Genomic DNA, 21,439 nt, shown 5'->3' with positions numbered 1-21,439 from the left:
TACAAACAAGTCTTGGTTTACAGCGTACGTCTTTGATATTTGACATCTATGTTATGGTCAATTGACACCTGTCAAAACAGGGCATCCGCTGACCAGTATCACGTGACCATATCGCGGGCTCAGGTTTAAAGCTCATCGAGATCGTGTGTTTTTTTAAAGTTGACCCCTGATCAAATACTTGTTTTCGATTGGATCTCGGGCTCATGTCAGTTTAATTTGTTGTAATCAGGGCCGGGTTGTTCGGAAATTGGGTTAACGCTAACCTAGGATAAAAAGTTAACCGAAGTATAAATTCATGTTCTATACAAGTGTTTTTCACTACTTTAGGGTCAGGGCTCCTGGTGTAGTTTGACATTATTCAAAATCAAAACAGAAGGCCAATAATATAAACAGAAAACCTCAACGCAGTTACAAAACTCAAATCAAAATTCTCGCTTATCCTGGGTTAGCTTAATCGGGTTTTGAGCAAAGCGGACCAGGAGCTCCGCTTTTAGGCTTGGCTAAATCTGTACATTACAGTTAGATGCAGAAGCATAGGTGATATGCTTCTGTTAGATGTGATTGGTTCAATTTAAACAGTAACTCATTCTTGCGTTAAAGGTCCTGCTGGATACGAGCAGTAGTACGTCAAATGAAAGGTGGCCTGTAATCTGTGTAGCAGTCGGTTCAGTTGGAGTTGAACAACAAAGTAATCTTCATCAAAGAATTTATCGTGCTCTTCTTTGTTGGTCTGGCTCCCCGGAATCGAATGCTACGCAGGGTTCTGCATCACCAAATTGGAAGATTCACCCAATGTGAGTATATCTGGATCGGGGTGACCAAATTAAAAGCTGTCGAAATCGCCAAATTTTCGCATAAGCTCGTACTTCTGGGAAAATATCTGATGTCTGGCAGTTTATAGGCAAGTTCCTCTTCACACTGACAAACACTTCGTAAAGCTTATTACGGCACTGTTTCGTGCTTACAAGCCATTCTCTTGTCTAACGTGGCCAATCAGCCTCCGTTTATAATTATTACTTTTGCATCAACAGTTAAATCATTGAAGTATTAACCAACGTTTCTTAAACATCAGAGAGGGAAGGGAACATGCCTCAAGTTCCATGCACCAGGAACAATTTTCATGCTAAATTACCTTTATTACACAAATAAATTAGTACCATTAAAATATCACACAATTTACAACAATGATGAATGCCAAAACCTTCATATCAGCACATTAAAACTTACTATAGATATAGTTTATGTATTCTACCTTCTGTGAATAAATACACAGCTAACTACACTATTTAAGATTATATAGCGTCCCAGTCATCTCAACATGAATAACAGCCGGCGAGCGGTCTTCAATTACTCGGCAAAGTTAAGTTTGCCTTGGCTTTGAGTTTGCTTAACCTTGCAATGGGTTAAAACAAATTCATGTGATGTGTCTTAACCAATCAGAGCAAAATACTGTTGTTTATTTACCAATCAGGAGAAAAGACGAAACCAAGCGTTTTTAGCACACTCGGTGTTTTCCGCACCCGACACAAGTACAAGTTGGTATTAGGGCATGATATTGATAAAATGCTCAAGAATATTTGATTACTGACGACCTTAACAGCACGACATCAGGCAAGTTACACAGTTACAAAGCAATTTTGACCACCATGCATGACGACATTGTAATTAATAATGCTACCGTAAATACTCGCTTCTGATTGGATCAATTTATCTTTAATTGCATCGATAGCTGAACAACTAAATTCAAATCGTATCTGTCGCATTTGAGCAATGAAGTTGAGCTCTTGACAATGAAAGCGAATGTGCCCCAGATAAAACTTTCAGGTTTAACCAGGTTGCCGTGTTAAACAAACAAAAAACTGCCTATGAAAAAGACAGCAGTAAACAAAAACGCAAAAAAACAAAACAAAGCAACAACAACCGAAACTTGGCTCCGCGCGTACCGTCATTAAAGCTTGTATTTACGGTTGCCGTATTATTAGAAGGAAATCGGTCTTTTTCTCGAAACAGTTCACACAAGTGAACAGATCAGACTTTTTCTAATTTCCACGCGTCGCTGAGGCAGCCATTCGTGGAAATTACTAAAACGTCCAGTCTGCTCACGCATACAATAAATCTCCAGCTGCTGATCAAACAGACAGATTACTTGTACTAAGACTGACAAGGAAGGCGGCAAATAAACTAAGACATTCACGGGATTAGAGTCATGACCTGGGTGATACGGTCCGTCACTTTAACAGATAGATTCCATGTTGCCGTAGGTCTGTTCAGAAATTGATCACAGATGACGTCAAAATGGGGAAGAACAAAAACGGGGCACACGAGGCGATAGCGACGATAGCCGAGTGTGTCACTGATGTTCTTACCACATTTTGACATTCTCTGTGATCAATTACTGAACAGACACACTGCAACATGGAATCTATTTGTTTTATATAGTAAAGAAACAAAAAGAAATGTTAGTGACGCCATCTATGCGTCTGTCCTCCAGTTGACCATAAGTATACAAGAACGGTTTGACTTATTATATAAAATTCAATTGAGTGGGGAACTTGCTGTATTGTCGAAGTATCTACCAGAGCTTCTAGCTGAGTACAAACAAAGTTGTTGTTGTATCATAAATCACGTCGCTGAACATCAGTATCACGGAATCTTAGAGCCCCCAGAATATTTTGCGGGATTCCTAAATAATTGTTTTCTTTTCACGACTGTACATTGGCACCTATATATTTACAATGTTTGTGGCATATCTGCTTTCTCGGCAGCATACAACTCTCTTCTAACGCGGTGAATATGACAGGAGCTGAAGTGTTTGAAACAGCAAACGCAATTGGACTGACAAAGACGTATCAAACAAATACCTAATTACACTTTTCATTCTTTACTCGCTCAATGAACGCCTCATGAAATCCACATACGAGATTTTTCCCTCCATGTTTTCATCAAAGACTGAGAATATATGAAAGAAATCTTCCTCGTTCAAAGGAAAGCTGAACCTGCTCATGGCAGCCTTGAAATCTGTGACGGACACAAAGCCATCGCCCAATTGGTCCAACTTTTTGAAGGCTCTCCTGAGTGCCTTGAAGTCTGAAATCATCTGTAGAAATAAAGAGCTTAGTAAAAAGCACGCAAACCAACGCAAGTGGATCTTATATTGACTTACATCGGGTTTTTCAATGCAATAGATTTTCAAGGAAATAAACAAAAGAGATATAAAACTATTAACCACGGAATATTGGGTTTATCTTATTCTATCACTATATTCTCAGAATTAATGAATCAAATCAACGCAAGGAGAACGAAGCAATGCCTGTAGTTATAACTGCCCCAACTTTCTCTCTGCATAAGGAGTGTTGTGAGATCTTTTTGGAACTTCACCGGAACACGCTGCTACACCACTCAGCTACAGCGAATATCGAATCCATAAGAAAGGTCTACGCACGTCGACGCCTATCGGATAGATAGATAGATAGATAGATAGATAGATAGATAGATAGACAGATAGACAGATCGACAGATCGACAGATAAACAGATCGACAGATAGACAGACAGACAGACAGATAGACAGATAGACAGACAGATAGATAGATCGATAGATAGATAGATAGATAGACAGACAGACAGACAGACAGACAGATAGATAGATCGATCGATCGATCGATCGATCGATCGATCGATCGATAGATAGATAGATAGATAGATAGATAGATAGATAGATAGATAGATAGATAGATAGATAGATAGATAGTTGGTGCCAATTTCCTCCCTTGCAGCCAGAGGCTGAATTGCGGAGGAACCAGAGAGGTGAGATCGGACGTCAGCATATGAAGGCGCACTTTGCAGCCACTTCAGTCCATGTATGATCTCACCTTACCCACCCCAGACCAATGACCGACACAAGTCAGATAGACCATGACACCGGGTTCTACGTCCCCTATTCTGTTCGAACAGTGTCATGCGTTCTTTAACGTCCCACAAGAACCAGATCAGTGAAGTGCTGTGAGACGGGACCTACGGTTTATCGTCCTTATCCGAGAAGACTTGAATGTCTAACCATTATCAACCTATCAAGGTGCACAAGTGAACCAACATTGAAATAACTGAATGAATGCTTTTCCCAAATTAGGAAGGAAAACCGTAAAGCAGACTGGTCGTCAGCACCTCAAAATTGTCCCATATACACGTTATTAGTTAATTCACGTGAGAGCTAGCTCACCTGGTTTCGAATTTTACCAACAACTGCATCGAGCGCTTCGTGAGCTCTTTTGCTGTCCGACCACGCCGCCTACGTTCGAAATGAGAAATAAAGCCATAAGTGACCTACAACGCCGCTTCGGCGAATGAAAACTCATCATAAAACAATAAAACAAAATTAAAACTAATGTAATATTGTCAACCTCAATTCAATTCAACATCATTTCAGAAAACCGAAAAATGGCGTACTAACGTTGTCCGAAAGCCCAAAGCCCTATGCTGTTAGCTCATTTCCAAACTTACCTTGGTCCGATATTTGAACGTCTGTGACATGGGAACTAAGTCGTTAATTTTTACAGGCATTGTGGGAAGAAATTGCTTCAGGAATTCCAGGTACCACACCCTAAAGAGAAGGTACGGCGAGTTGTATTATTCACAGTTTCTTTGTCTAATCAATACTTTTGTAGTGAAACAAAAATCCCCGTAAAAGAGTTCTTACCGGGCGTTTTTCCTTCGGTCAAACTTTAAACAAAGGCTGTGGCATTCTTCGTGTGTAATATCCTTGCAAAATCTTCTTAAAACGCCCTGTTGGCAAACGAATTGATATTAATTAGTCTTTAAGCGAGCAGTATCCTCAACGTGTTTTTAAATTGCCTACGATTTTCGAGAAACAAGACTTTTACCATCTTACTGTATCTAAACTCTGATTTCTTATCACGTTTCTCCTCGTTCAAAATTCCCAGGCAAAATATTTGCATTAGCTGATCTATTGCCTTATAATGGACACAAAGACCGATGTAAAATGCGGAGAGAGGAACATTTTATGCTTCCAATTACCTTAAAATCATTGAAATCCACCGTGGCAGCTCCTTCTATGTCCACCGCAACGAAGGCATTCCGAATTTCACTCCACTGAGAGCACACCTAGACATTATGGCACACCAAGTCAGCAATAATGACAATTTAGAACATGATATGAAAAAAGTGTCTTTACATTTGCTCGAAAAGTTTTCATGCAAACAGTTCCCGGTATAGGACAAACACGAATGTTTGTGAATAGATTACAATAGATGATGTACCTGGGATTTTATCTTCCTTAAAATGACTTCCACAGAAGTTTTGGTTTGCGTCTTCAGAGGTGGAAGAGATGTTTTATCTTCAGTAGGGGACCCTGCTTGGTCTTCGTCAGGCACAAGGGAGGGTGGGGTGGGAAGGGGCTCAGGTTCAGCCTCTTTTTCTTCAGCGACAGGCTGTAATCGATTGTGTATGACTGACTTGGCATAGTCTTGCAGGACACGAGACAGATTTCCTAACAAAACAGTATAGCATTTAGTAACTGGTACATGACATATCGTCCTCCATTTCATAACCAAGAAATACTAGTGAGAAAGTAAATATAGACCCTTTTCATAAATGGCTGCCAATTTAAAATTCTTTTGTGTGCATTTAAATTAGCCTCACTAAACTCGTTTGGGAGTAAAAATTCTTTTGAATTATCTACTCAAAAACGAGGTTAGTCAGGCTAATTTTAATACTTACAAAAGAATTTATATTTGGCGGCCATTTATGAAAAGGATCTATTGAATAAACAACTTACAACTATGTAATGTCACGAGCAACAAAGATTTGAAACCACGCTAGTAATAAGTGATATTAATATTCTTGGTATTGGACTGGAACTAGCTAGCAATTGAGGCTCATGCGGGGGAATATCATTAAAAAAGGATTTATTTCATTTGCATTTGAAAAGACTCCCAGCATAGCCTCAGTTGCAAGCTAGTTCCAGTCCAATACCGAGAATACGAATATGGTTTATTGGCTCTCGCTTCCCACGATTTCAAACAAAACTGGAAATGTGTACTTGTGCGGGGAGCTTTCGACAGTTGCCGCTACAAAGACAGCAGACTTTCATACAGTACGTTTTCAAATTTTGGAAGTCTGGCAGAAAACGACCAAGGAACCTTGAATCCGTCACTCATGTTCCGCACTAAGAAGACTCATGTTCACCACTAAAGAGAAGTTGACTTGTGGTAAGTCTAAGAATACAGAGGGTTTCTAGACAGAATTTTTCCTCAATCTTACTTTTATATTATTCTGCTTTGGGTGAAAATGTAATTTAACTGGACATCATGTACACTGTACACGAAGTGTGCTCAGTATGTCACAAGAAAAATGTTTCCACGGCAGTAACTTACCAGATCCAGCCTCCTCTCCGCCAGGCGCAGCCACGTTGAAATTCAGGAAACAGTACTGTACTAGTTCTTCAAAGCTGACAGTGCCATCCTTTTCAATTGGTAACTTGAACCACAGTAAATCAACTTCTGGTGATGTTAATTTGAGTTCGTATCTGAAAAATTGAACGGTACAGTCAGAAGTCAGACATGCGCGTGCACAGAACGAATGTATTGCCTATTCGAAGAGACGTTTCCACTTGAACCAAATGAAACAGTGGACGTCTGTATTTCCATGTAGGCTACCCTTAACTGAAGGCAGCTACAATGTTAAATCTTTTCAACAAAGACAAAAGAAGCACAAATGTGTTTTTCATCTTGGGGTTTGATAGAAACTCATATCACTGAGGGGCATGGCTGATTTTCATAAGACCACCAGTTACATACTAGACCACCGTATCAAAGTTACTACATCGGGCCAGTGTGGACCTCGCATTCAGATAATTCATGCAATACATGATGTAGGTACATACTGTAAGCAACGAGAACGGCGTAAGTACATACACATGAGTTTGTGGTACGTATTTACCTTTCGAACAACCGTAAAAACATTCCTTTCGATAAATATCCTTTTCTAAGTTGATCCATCCCTTGAAAGGCCTAAAAAGAAGAAGAAAAAACACGTTCCTTAAAACCATCATACTGAAAACTAAAACAGTAAAAATAATCTCAACACAATGCAAATAAAATTTAAACAAACAAACCTTGTGAATGAGTTGGAATTTATCGGTAAGCAGCTCCCGAATTAAACCAAACAACTGCAAGGATAAAATTACGCACACATTATTGCCACGCTATGTTAAAACGCATGTTCATAAAGATCTCAATTTACAACAGGAATCGTTTTTGACGATGGTTTAGTGAGGATAGAGAGCGCTTCAATACCAACACGACACGAACTGTTCATGTACAATTCCAAAAAGATTTCATGCATTTTGTACTCCTTTCGTTCCTTAAAATACCACTCATGCATGACAATCACCAGTCAATTAATCCATGTGTGGTACTGTATGTCACCAGGAAATATTAAAACTAAACACACATGCACAACAACACTCAGTACAAGTTTTTCACAGCGGTCTATTTACTAACCAAATGAACACTCCTGGGTTGGGATTCTTTCTTGATTATCTCTGTTTGTGTAGCGCTCCTTTCCAGTCCCTTTCGCGACGCAGGTCTTCTCGGGGAACTCATTTCCTTAGGTGAAGTAGCAGGTCTGCCGCTGCCTACTGGCGGGCTCGGTACTTTCGCACCGATAGAAACCTCCTTGTTTTCTCTGTAGAGACAAGTCGGAGAGTTAAACATCAAACCACGCGACCAGTTTGCCTTCATAACCATAAAACCATTTGCCGTGCAAATGTAGAATTTTCTTCATAGAGATTATTTTTCTATTACCACGTTTCCATAACTGAGTACAATTCAGAAAGTTGCCTGGCGCCATGGTAATACGAAAATGCGCAGGTTGTTCTCAGAAAACAACAATAACAACAACTGTGGAATCTAACAGTCAAGGAAGCCACGACCAAGCGACGAAATATTTTCATCAAGTATCGTGTTGTATGAACCTGTCTGATCATTTAGTCGCCCCGTCTTACAACATTTTATTCCAACGTTTCGCTGGACAAGTAATGATCGTTTGCTCGCTTCCTCCAAAATCCCGTAGCATAACTAGGCTTCATTGCTACGAGAGGGCGTAAGATTTACTGGGATTTTCACGCTCAGGTTTACATTGGCTGATCGGAATGCCAAGCATACTAACAATAACGTACCTTGGTGAACTGAAGAGCTCAAGAAACCGAGCGTAAGGAATCAGACTAAGGTTGGAGTCTTCCAGCAAAGGACGTACCACTGACGCTAACTCCTCGTCGCTAACCTTCGTTTTAAAGCGAGCTTCTAACAAATCTTTAAACTGGTACCGCTTAACAACCCCTAAATTATCTCTGTCAAGCTGTCTGCAACAATAAACAACACAGTGATCAGAATTAGGTTACGCTAAATGGACGGCTATGGTGTACGCATTAAAAATATCTCTGTTAATAGTTTCGACAGAATGTCATACTTTTCCAGACCCACAGTTTCATATTCAGTATACATGTACATGAACATTTTACATTACAGCACAATACAATAACCCACGATTGAAGCGATTTTTGCTAAAAGAAAAAAAAGTAAATTTGCGCAGAAAAATTCTGAATTTTGCATGTGGCGCTGATTGTGGTGAACACCGCTTGTATTTTTTCGATGGTTTGCGCTTCGATTCCAAGAAAAAAAAAACGTTTTCTTAAAACAGAAAAGAAAAAGAAACGGCTAAGTTCTCTACTGGTGGTGTCTTTTGGAGATCTCTTAATAGATCATAACCAAAACAAAAAGTGAAAAAAAAAAAAAAAAAAAAAAAAAAAATACAAGTCAAGACCTTTCTCGGTGCACGAATTACAGAGTTAAATTATTTTCAGTTTTGCTGAATTAAAGTGAAAGTGTTATATGGCCGCAGTAGTCCAGAGATTATCGTTTCCAAATTCTCAGGCTAATAAACCGGAACAAGTGTCCAGTTGAGAATACCAAGACAGAGCGAGAGAGTACCATAAGAAGGTCTTTTGGTTTCTTGCGTTCAACTAGCGAAAATAAGTTAAGCTTAATTACATTAGTTAGTCCAATAAGTCAATTTGAGATTTCTTACTTGAATGCTCCTAGCAAGGCTAAAAAGTCTGCTTGTAGTAGATCCAGTAACCGGGCCTCTGCATCGAATGCAGTTGTGTTGCCAATAGCTGAGTCCCTGCTGCGATTGAACCTGTGTTTAAATTGACAAAGAAAATGTTTCAGTAAATACATTGTGGGGTGACAGCATACGAGCCGAGCACAACAAGGTTTGTTTGTTATTAAGATAGCACGAAATTATTATTCATTCCTCGCGTCAGAAGGTCTGCTTGTGTAGGGCCATCAAGACACCGGCGGGATCCACACCGACTAGTAGTGCTGTTGTCTACGAGATTACGTTAGCTGTCAACTAAACTAATAATTACCAAACTGTTAGTTAGAAGATGAAATCTTATTTTGCTATTACAACTTATTCACGACATAAACAAAACCAAAACACGGGCCTCAAACAGACCGACTTAATATAAAGATTTAGGCCAGCCTAAAAGCGTGGCTCCTGGGCCGGGTTGTTCCGAGCCAAATACCCAGGAAAAGGTAACTAGAATTTTGATTTGAGTTTTGTAACTTTGCGTTGAGGTTTTCTGTATATTGTTTGGCCTTCTGTTTTGAGTTTTAATAATCACTCTAAACACAAAACAAAGCAGCAAAAAACACTTGTATAGAACAAAAAGTTATAATTCGGTTAACTTTTAATCCTGGGTTAGCGTTAACCGGCTTCCGAACAATCCTGCACTGTTTTCAACAAGTTAACCTGAGCTAAGCCCGCGATCCAATAGAAAAACCAGCACTTGGTCAGCGGTCAACTTCAAAAAAAGACGCGACTGTAAACTAAGCTGTAAACTTGAGCCCGCGATATGGTCACGTGATATTGGTCAGCGGATACCTTTTTTTGACAGGTGTCAATTGATCATAACATGGATGTCCAATATCAAAGAAGTACACATCATGGTAAATCAAGGCTGCATGTCTCTCAACCTTTTATTTGGAGCATGGCCGCCATGTTGCGCGACTCCGTCGTCGTCGTCGTCGTCGCCGTCGTGCGTACGCGCCCACGAGCAATACCGTTAGCCATGATAACCATGAGAAAATTAACTCATGGGTTTCCTGTTCTTTCCTATATGAGTATGGGGCTCCGCTCAGCGGCCCTTCGGGCCGCCGGAGCTCCGCTAATATCAAGATACCCTCCACTCAGGTTGTCCAAACGTCAGTCACAAACAGCAGTTCTTTTCAGAACTACCCTCACACAGACGATCACACTATGCGCACTAGATCAGGGGCCCGTTTCTCAAAAGCCCCGAAAACCTTTTCGAGCCCGCAAAGCCATTTTTAGTTAATCTGTATCTAAAAACAGAGAGGTGTGCACGCCTGAAACTTGTGATATGAAGGGAAACTCTGTTCATATTGAGAATATGTTAATAAAACAGCTCTGTAATCATCAGGTTTGAGATTTTGCTATGGCTTTCCGGGTGCGAAAACTTTTCGGGACCTTCGAGAAACGGACCCCAGGTTCGAGTTGGCATGAGTCTTTCTGTGCATACCACAAGTGTACGCTGTTGCAAATTAACAAGTGCCATCGATCCTCTCCAGGAAGGAACCAAAATTTCTCTGCTACAGCCAACTTGTCATAAATATAAGGTCTAATATCTAAGCACTAGGTACTGTTCTCTACCTGTGCTTTGGGTCCTCAAGCACGGCTTGTAACTTTCCTTCCTCTGATCGATCCAAATAAAAGTCCATAAGCTTCTTGTAAGGCACCATGTTATAATCTCGCATGCCACACCTACAGGAAGATAAACAAAAGCAAGTCTTAGTTACATGTAGCTGTAAAAATTTAGGTATCCTGGAGCCTATTTGAGGTCTTCTTACACTTTTTTGACTGTACCATGTAAGGGAGCAAAGAACAAGTTGTAAGGACCCGTTCGATAAAACGCAAGTCTCGTAAAGCAGGCTAGTTTAATCTGCTAGAAGGGGACTGATGGAAACTACATTGTAAAAACAGCGTTTAAAAACATGATCGATATGCTATACATGCAAACGAATAAAATGTCAAAAAACGTTTATACTTTATTTTTCTAGTCATGTTCAGTAAAGTGGAAAGTTCAAAATGGTAAACTCTACAATTAATCTTACAGCTTAATTAAATGTTTTATGTTTGTGTACAGTATATGTTGCTGCAGACTGGGGTATAAATACTAAGAAGAACAATTTATTTCGTTTTGTTCATCCTAAATCTTTATGAACAATAATGCTTACCTTTGAAGAAAGTGCTCAGCTTCAACTGGCCCAAGCTGCAGATGATACTCAGACAATGCTTTACGGAAGTCGGACTTGCTTATCTGAAGAAACAACATACAGTCATGTAACAATACATACTAGTACAGTGGAAACCCAGTAATCCAGGCACCAAAAGGCCACAAAAATCCAGCATATTAGTTGGTGGCAATATTTCAGTGGTTCATTAAATAAGAATATTACTGACTGGACTTTTTTTCCAGGCCAGAATAAAGTGGCCGTAATAACGAGGTGGCCGTATGAATGGGGTGGCAGTAAGGCAGGTTCCCACTGTACAGTAAGTCAGTTACAATCCCAGAGCCAAATAGAGTTAAAATATAAAATTAGTGTCTACACAATTAACTGCAAGGTACCTGCCCAGTATCCTCAGGATCATACTTGTGGAATGAACTGAGCACTCGGCTGTAGCCTTCTTTGAACTGAAAGATTATTAACAAAAATAATATTACTACCTGTAAGTACTGACATGTCTCAGTCTGGAGTATGAAGGCAGGGTGAATTCACCATGAGTTGATTTATTCTCATCTAACCTTTGCAGAAAACAAGGTCATAACATTCTCCAGTGCAGTGACACTCTCTTTCGTCAGCTGCTGGTCTTTTTCATGGCCTGAATGTGAAGGAGGTTTAAGCTCTTGTTCAACATCTTTTTCTTTCTCAGCAGGAATTTCTTCTTCCTCCTCAGGTTTAGATTTGGGACATTGTTTGACCTTCTTAGGATGTCCTAAAATAAAACCATACAAAAAACATTGAACGTTACCATCTCAACAATGCCAAATTTCCTTTTCATTTTTAATTACAGCTACATGTACTACAGAAAACGATTGCTACGGTAACCATAACTGATAGCTCTACAACAGTGAAAATATAATGTTATTACCATAGAAGGGGTTTAACCCAAGTGTTCTGAAAAAACACACAGAATCCACAGCTCCAAGACCAGTTCTATCAAATCTACAAAAAAAAAAAAAAGAGAAAAGGAAAAAAAGTTCACAATTACAGACTGAGGTCAATTAATTTAAAAGTAAAGCTAATGACTTGTGACTGATTAAGACACGCAACATGACAACTATATACAAGCAATAGTAAAAGATCTACTGTTAGTACAGCAAAACAAAACAAAGAGGGTCAAGAGTGGCACATATTCCATACAGCTCAGTGGGAGCCCAGGTTAACAATACATGCACATTAATCAAATATGTGAAATTACACGTGATAGTAGTTAAAAAACGTGTTTTTAGTTGCAATGTACATGTACATACCAGTCTGTCAGAGAACAGGGTGACAATGGTAAAATCAAAATCCAAGACTATGAAATGACAATTATTCACTATATTCTCCAAATTAAACCAAAACCAAAACCAAAACCAAAACAAGACTTTGTGAAAGATCTCAATGTAATTCAAGATTTCAAGATCAGATCAGAAGTTTGTTAGGTACAATGATACTCTGACCTTTTCTAGGTACCCTTTACTACATGTACATGTACCTCTAGAGTGAGTCATGATCAACAGTCAAATAGTGCAATGCATGTCCATGGAAGCAGACAGTTGCACTGTGCTTTTGAAGATAACAGTAGTTTTTGTGTAATACGGGAACTAGTACAAAGGAATCTTCAGTTTCAACTAGATAAATCATAATGCGTTAGGTCCTGAACATGCTTTATAGTTATATCTCAATCTCCATGCATTTGCGTGCCAGTGATGCTATATTACCTAGTTCTCTGCACAAACAACACTCCTGTGATGCAACCTCCTCTACGTATTTGTACAGTGAATGCAAACATGCACTTACCTGTCCCAGACTTTATCAAATTCTTCTTCATACATCTGGTAGCCTAAAACATGTAGAGCAGTCCTCAATTGGGGCTTAAGCACCATGCCATCAACATCAAAGCAAGATGGAGGAAGTATTTTTGCATATGCCAACCTCCTGAAAAAGAATATATGCAGGTCCTTAACAGTGTAAAATCCTAGTATCCTGAAAATTTTGATTATACATGTACACGTAAATAGCAGTAGCTGTACATGCAATTTAAAATATAAATAATTATATAGTTTTATTAATATATTACAATACCAACATGGCAACAGTTATTTTTACACTTGAAATAATGGTTTGTCTCTTTACTACATGTAGATCAGTAGAGAAGATGTATTATATATTGTGATAAAAGCTGTGAAGGACATACAGTGTACTTGTACCAAATGTAAATGTAGTGTAGGTGGCATCTACACTGTACATAGAGTACACATACATAAAACTCAGGTACTGTAGTGTATCAAATTGAGGCAGATGAGAATTTTAGCACCTCTCATTAACAATTGAAGGCTTTCGTGCAAAAAGGGCATATGTAGCATTTTGGGTCGATTTTTATTTTTTGCAGGATCGAGCTAATTTTTGGCAGACTGACTTGTTTTGACATGAAAAGCATCATTGCATAATTGTTTTTGTTGATTTGTGCTTCATTTTTGAGAAATAACCTATGCAAAAAAAACTCAGCTTTGCGAGTGGCATCTTTTGGAGTGAATCCTTTGAAGGTGGATTTTGACGCAGCGCAGACTTAAACGGTTACGTTTAGTGGCTTCCACAGCACGATTTTTTTTAAATAGATGTTTTGACTTTTGAAAGAAGTAGAGAAATAGACTGGAAAAAAAATCAACCAGCCTCGTATCGAACTGGTGTCACGACAAAACAAACTTGGATGTGGCCTGTTCAGCGCCTTATCTGCTTGTGCTAATGAAGCAACAGTAAGAGAATTGTATAATTATATAAATAATAAAACTAGTGGCAAATACCACGCTTTGGTGACTTCATCATTTAGCAAAACAAAGGTTTCTTTTGTTTTTTGCTGAAAAAAAGATCTCCAAAAGATACCCATGGAAAACTGAGTTTTTTGCATACGTTATTTCTCGAAAATGAAGCGCAAATCAACAAAAACAATTATGCAACGATGCTTTTCATGTCAAAACAAGTCAGTCTGCCAAAAATTAGCTCGATCCTGCAAAAAATATAAATCAACCCAAAATGCTACATACGTACATGTACGCCCTTTTTGCACGAAAGCCTTCAATTACATTCACAATTATTTTGGGCTTTTTGGGTTGGCAAGCAGATTGTTCTTTTTGATCCCTCACAACAATTTAAGGTGGAGTTGTTTCAAGAGTTTTAGGTCCCATTAATGCCAGTTGGGGAATAGGAAGATAATTTCAAAATTCTGACTTATGAAAAGCCAAACAGTGAAGAAAAAAAATGTTGTGCATTTGCCTGCATAATTTTCAAACAATGGCTGCAAAGAAGACTACCAGAGAGGAGCATTGATATAATCTATAGTCTAAAAATCTCACCCTTGCTGGGCTCTCCCCTTAAGCTGAGGAAAAACCTCCAGAGCAGAAAAGAATTTAGGTGGAGTCTTCTTCCGTCCTTGTTTAAGTGCAGCCTGCTTTTGTTCCAAAGCAATTTCTCTCTGCCTCTGACGTAACCTGTTAGCTGGAAGTTTCATGAGACTGCTGGAGTGTGAAGTTGGTCTGAGCACTGGATCCACCCATTCCTTGGTGAGTGACTGAAGAACAATATTGATTGAGACATTAATAACAATTACATGTACAAGTAAATCATTTCACTGATATTAATTCACTCTGTAATGTTGTTCTGCATGTAATGGTAAATTCTTAGCAAGAACTACAACATATACCTAAAGAGTGCACATAAGAAAGATATTAAGAAAAGCTAATTTCAACATGATCTTAATTTGTAAAATTGCCAGACTGAGTGTTTTTCTGTCACAATATTAATACCAGTTCTAACTGAATATGAACACCAATGTAAATTCAATTCAATTTAATTCAATTCAATGTTGCATAGCTTGTATTAAGAGGCTTTAGTTAATAAGTTGATTACAAATACATGCATTATCCAGGTTTATATTTCTCAAACTCATTAACAATTTATTAAGTTAAAACAAAGAAAATCACGACCATGAAGGAGGTTTGGATACCCAGTCTTCATTAGCATAGATTTTGACGATTTTACTTCTCCGTTCACTCCTTAGTTTTTGCTTTGATTGAAAAGATATATCAAACACTCGAGACAGTGTTTCATCGGCTATTCAAACACCTCAAATTTTGTCAAAATACTCTGCTACATATTGTATTTTCAACTCTCTTCGAGGTATTTGGTTATCCCAATGAAACACTGTCTCGTGTTTGACATATATGAATCACTTCACAACCCACCCATTTCAGGTAAGTGACCTGTATGCCTATTACAAATGGCACAAAATAATTAAGGACGATATGACTTCAAACTAAAAAGTTGTTTTCAGTACATTAACACCAACCTCATTATTCTGAAAGTGGTTGACAAAGGCATCAAATGAGATTGTACTCTGTGTATCCAGTCCAAGCCTATAGAAGACACATAATAATAATAATAATGATGATAATGATAATGATAATGATAATGATAATAATAACGATAATGATAATGATAATAAACCATGACCGCAACACTTTGGAGTTTTGTCTATTGTTAAGTTAGATGAACTGTAAGGTAATACAATCCAGTATGCATTAATAGGGTTAATTAGCCATCAGTAACAATTTTAACATGACATGCATAATTGTAATAATAAACAAACACATAATAAACAATCACCTCTTTAGAAGACCATTTATCTGTTCAGATGTAAGATAGCCACACAGATGATACAGAATTGTAACAAGTGCTTCCCTGTGAATAGAGGAAAAAAGTTTCTAGTACATGTATATCAAAAGAAAATTAAATACGGTAACACGCAAAACCAGAGGATGAAAAAGACAAATACCTGGATACATTTCCTTTACCCATGGGGTCATTGGAACGAAAAGATTGGCGCAAGCCATTAATTCTTGTCAATAGCTTTTCCCGGATGAGATCTTCAAGCTGAAGTAAAAGAATTAGCAAACATGTCTGTAAATGAGTATATAAAGCCAATAGAATTGCATGGATCCAGTGCAGTGGAGTACAACTTGCCACGTGCATGTTACATTATGAGAAATTTTGCTAAAACAAAATCAAATGAATGTGTACATCACTGGGCGTGTTTAAAACACAAAATGGCGAAATGACAAAATAGCACTATGAGTAAGAGTCAATGTGATGTCTGTAATGGTTATCAAGAGCTAACACAACTGTTGAGTCTGAGTGATATTTAAGCAAACTTGAACACTACTTAGGCTTACTGTAATGCCATTTTCTGCTTTAAGCATGCCCTGTACCACCACTCTGATTTGGACAAAACAGCAAACAGAATCAGATATCACACAGTACTGCTACCAATTAATCAAAACTATAATGTAACAAAATTTCATGATCATCAAACAACTGGTTTTAAAACCAAATTGGGCTATGTAGTTACAACCAAATGAAGTTTCGATGTCTCTTAATGTCATAGAAAAATGTCTTACAAAACCTTATGTTACGGGGAATTACATGTACAGTGTAATCATCTCGATAAATAAAAGTACAAAATAATGAGTTCATTATGACCAAGTTACACAAGAACAAGAAGCTATTCAAGTTTCAAAACAATAGCAAGTGAATATGACATGTATGTTCTCATAACACTGTATCCACTAGCATAGCATGGTGTTCGTACTATGTCTATCGAAATCATAACTTTTTACATTTTTAGAGTGAGGTCCAACCACAAGCTTAAAAGTTACCTCTTCAGGTGTACGTTTGTGTGAAGGTGTTTCCAATGTTGGACCACTATTGCCATTGGTCTTGCCTCTTCCTTGCCCTTCGAACACAAGAAAAATTGTTTCAGTCATTTGCTATTTTTATAAGAAATTCAGTCAAAATAATATGAAGTACATGTCAGCTGGAAATCGGATGACTAAGTCTGTTAACTTAATAATTCAGAGTGATAGAAGTGCACTTGAATTTCTCTTACGGTACAGTATAGCCCTAAGAGAAGAAATAGAGGACCACACTGGGCAAAATATCTTTTGACATCTGTCAGTTCAAAAGTCCCCCCTGGCCCTTTACTTTCTTACGACTAAAGCCCAGAGGAAAATACTTCTGTCATTTTTTTTAGCATTCAAAATTATTTACAGAGTTCCAATGTAATTCTCTGATTTGCGGCCTTATCCAAAATTCAGGGACTTTTTGCTGTCTCACAGTTAAACAACTAGCCCAGGATGTGCGAAAGGTGGATAACGCTATTCAATGGTAAATCACTATCCAGTGAATAGCGTACTTTGTTTTGTTAACACTTATCCACTGGATAGTGATTTATCCGGTGGATAGAATTATCCAGCCTTTGAACAACTGGGGCCTGGAGGCTAGATTGGATAATGCATATGGGGGGTACTCCCTTATATGGGCTGTGTAGGTATGTGCGGCACCAAAGGGTATGGTTTTCCAGCCGTTTTAGTCATAAATACATGTAGGGTATCAATTTTGGTCACAACGGTCTCAAATAGGGTATGGTTTTTGTACTCTGGACTTGAATTGCATATTTTGTTCAGAAGAACCTACTTTCTCATCATTATCGATAGGACCATTAACAAAAGCCCTTCAAAAATTATGTTTAGGACAACTGTGTCAGCCACAACGGTCATATATAGAGTATTGAATTGTTGGTCTGGTAATAAATAGGGTGGGGAAAATCGCAGATTTTGGTTATAAATAGGGTAAGGATTTTGGGAAGTGGGCAGAAAACCCCCACCAATTTTTTCTGGGAGTGCCCCCCTCCCCACATTATTCTGTGCACTCGTAAAGAACATCAGGGAAATGGATAAGTTTACTGGCATTTAAACAAATATTCAAATGAAACTGAAAATTAGCCACCACTTATAGCACAGCTCCAGAGGCCAGCACCATACTCATACTCAGCCACCATTTACAGCAGAGTTCCAGAGCCAAGCACCATACTCATGAAGGAAACATGAAGAGAGAAAAGGACACCCTTAAATTGATTTTCTCATGGTTATGGCTAGCAGTGTTACTTGTGGGTGCATATGCATGACACCAGTGATGATAGCGATGATAGGGATGATGGAGTCACGTAGGATGGTGGCCATATTCCAGCTAATAGCACATGCAGCCTTGGTTTATAGTGTCCTTCTTTGATACTGGATAGCCACGTTATGGTCAATTGACACCTGTCAAAACAAGGTATCTGCTGACCAGTATCACATGGCTGTATTGCAGGCTCAAGTTTAGCGCTCATCGAGGTTACATGTGTTTTTTTTAAGTTGACCGCTGACCAAGTACTGGGTTTCAATTGGATCGTGGGCTGATGTCAGGTTAACTTTTAATCAGGGCCTGGTCGTTTGCTGACCATTTTTTTTTTTTTTAACTTTATTAATGTGTCAAATACATTCTAGCTGAGGATAATAAACCCTCTACTAATAGGGGACACATAAAATAAATAAAATAAATTATAAAATTTAAAAACCTAAATTTGATATTTACAATAAAAAGAGACTAAAATTTAACTACATTATTTACAGTAATTCCATTTAATGCTGACTCAGGATTAAAAGTTAACCGAAGTATAAATATTTCTTTTATACAAAGGTTGTTCACTGCTTTTGTTTTGTCTAGTTTGAGATTATTCAAACTCAAAACAGAAGGCCAAACAAATTATAATTATACAGAAAACCTCAATACAAAGTTACAACACTCAAATCAAAATTCTCGCTTATCCTGGGTTAGCTTCATCGGGCTTTGAACAACCTGGCCCAGGAGCTCTTCTTTTAGGCTTGGATAAATCTCTATATTAAACATTCTAATGCCTTATAATTTAGGTTAGAAGATTTAATTCTTTGCATGCAAGTGCAGAAAGATGAGATTATACAATGTAGCAAATTTATATCGTTAATAATCTGGGAGAATGAATGAATACACAATCAACAAGCAGTTTTCTTTCTAATGTAACTAAAACAGATGAAATAACAGTTAAGCGTTCCGATTAATTTATATAAATTAAACATCCACGCACCTCCTTCTCGATGAGATTCAATAACATACATATAGTTTATACCGTATATTGTATCATTGATAATATTTAGAATCATCGAATCAGGGCCAAGAAAATAACATTTATCAGAACTTAAATGCAGCACTCAAATAATGCAGAGAAAGATACAAAAAAAAAAGGTTTGTTGTGCCATTTAGAAGGAGTGATAAATTACCTCAGCTACTGTGTGCATATCGTTAATTACACTCAAGCGAAACGCTGACTTGTAATAGAAAATGGGGATCTTACATGTATTTTGATTCTCTCTCAGTACTTACCTAATGGCCATGTCAACAGCCGGGAATGTCCCTGCAGAGCTTTCTGTTTTATTCTTCTATTTAACGGCGGAAGAGCATCGTCTAGTTCTTCCAAAAATGCTTTGCTTTCTTCACGGGAGCTTCCACGGATTTGTAAATCAGCATTGTTGTCTTCTGACTTTCGCAAAGCGGGATGTTCGATTACTGGAAGAGCCGGTAACTTTTTGGGAAATTCTTGCCTTGGAGAAGCAATTACGCTAGCCATACTCTCGAAAATTGTCTCATTTTGGTCGCATTATGAGTTTTTACATGACTTTTTGACTTCGAGTAGAAGCCAAGGCCAAAATTTCCCGACTGTGTGTAACACCGCAAAAAGCCCAAATCCATGGTAACCAGTCTTGAATATTCACACTGGGAGCATGATCAGTGAACCAGAAAAGGTCACGCAACACGATCACCAACAATGTACCTCAGGAAAGGTGACTCCAGTCATAGCTAATGCATAAATTGGTCTTATTTTTGAACAGATAGAAAAATTCGAGGAAATATCTATTTTATCCTGCAAAGAATGTTTCATTAATGGGAATGGAATGTTCTGCATGTTCCATGTCATGTTCCATAAGGCGAATCAACCGAACCACAAAATTCCCGGCTCATCGCTATAGCAAAATGGAGTTGGTGGTTGGTTGGTCGAGTTGTTATATTCAGCCATCAATCCTTGCTGTCCTTGTACCTTGCCGATAAAAGTTCGCCATCTTTTTCATTGTACGAGTAGACACAAGGAGACTGCAGTCAAGACAAATAATTAAATGGATTTATCACTTTTCTTTTACAGGGTTTTGGTATGGACAAGGCCTCCTGTTAGCTGCATAAAATAAACATTATTTTTTCAGCGGCCTCGAGATTGCATTCCTGCTTGCCCTTATCACCACAGCTCAGGCTCCACCATTAGTCCATTTTGATGGTTACACCACCCTTCTGTTACACCACATGTTTACCGAACTTTGGAACTTTTCCTCTAAAGGACCGAGGGCTCAAGTTTTAAAAGTCACACTCTTTGGTCACATGGTAGCGATCAGCGGCGGCAGCTGATCTGTTAGAGTGGTGTGGTCAAGTGCGACTAAATTGTATTGTAAAGAGAAGCATTTCTGGCTTTCTGCCCAGCTGGATGTCGAAATAACATAGGTACAGTGTATAAATAATGCGTTGTTACATATTTCCTTACTTTTCAGGGACACGAGTTCACTGAATATTCCGTTAAGATTTCTGGATTGTGTTCGTTGAAACCTACCCTGCGAGCCGAGTGGCTTCGATCGATCTTTCCGAGATAAGTGGGGAAAGATGAAGGCGACTTGTCTGGGGAAAGATCAAAACTACTCTGCTCGCAGGGGGTCAAAACAGTGACTTGTTTATACTAGGGCTGGAATACCTGAAAACAACCGAAGAGCTAACCAGAACTTTTTAAGCTAGGGCCGATTTGAAGCAATAGAAACTGTTGTCAATCACTAAGATGCAGATTAGTTGTTGGGTATTGTAAAATTAAGCCCCAACGTTCTTTATATCGGTGGTTTTGTTCCATGCATTTTACTGTAACATTTGCTAGCCTAAAGAATATTGTTCATTATAGTGGGTGCTTCACCAGATAAAGTATGTGTAAATAAGTAGATATATCAGGATCTCACCGTATACCTGTAAGCACAAATTTCTTGATAATTAGGCCTATTTCAGGCAAAGATTTGGTAAGCGAGTGTTGTAAAAGTAGGCAAACCCTTTGTCATCAGAGAACTGCCATTTGAGACCTGTA

At 38.4% G+C, this 21,439-nt stretch overlaps 1 protein-coding gene across 1 annotated transcript; it reads right to left on the bottom strand.

The window, feature by feature from the left end:
* Window positions 1-1,115: 1,115 nt before the first annotated feature.
* Window positions 1,116-20,500, bottom strand: LOC110061805 (EF-hand calcium-binding domain-containing protein 6-like). Its single transcript, XM_089298262.1, has 24 exons — window positions 19,657-20,500; window positions 17,076-17,152; window positions 16,196-16,293; window positions 16,027-16,101; window positions 15,710-15,776; window positions 14,718-14,932; window positions 13,165-13,302; window positions 12,251-12,324; window positions 11,904-12,094; window positions 11,727-11,792; window positions 11,335-11,417; window positions 10,751-10,861; window positions 9,104-9,214; window positions 8,196-8,378; window positions 7,519-7,702; window positions 7,131-7,184; window positions 6,956-7,026; window positions 6,391-6,542; window positions 5,275-5,504; window positions 5,033-5,119; window positions 4,695-4,780; window positions 4,499-4,598; window positions 4,218-4,286; window positions 1,116-3,097 (listed from the first exon to the last, which is right to left on the bottom strand). Exons 1-24 carry the CDS (start codon window positions 19,898-19,900, stop codon window positions 2,882-2,884), a joined length of 2,982 nt encoding a protein of 993 aa, XP_089154388.1. The 5' UTR covers window positions 19,901-20,500; the 3' UTR covers window positions 1,116-2,881.
* Window positions 20,501-21,439: the final 939 nt, after the last annotated feature.

The sequence above is a fragment of the Orbicella faveolata genome, unplaced genomic scaffold (genome assembly GCF_042242905.1).
Source record: "Orbicella faveolata isolate gen_17 unplaced genomic scaffold, um_ofav_v1 contig_1, whole genome shotgun sequence".
Classification (NCBI taxonomy): domain Eukaryota; kingdom Metazoa; phylum Cnidaria; class Anthozoa; order Scleractinia; family Merulinidae; genus Orbicella; species Orbicella faveolata.
This window is presented reverse-complemented; position numbering and strand designations above follow the sequence as displayed.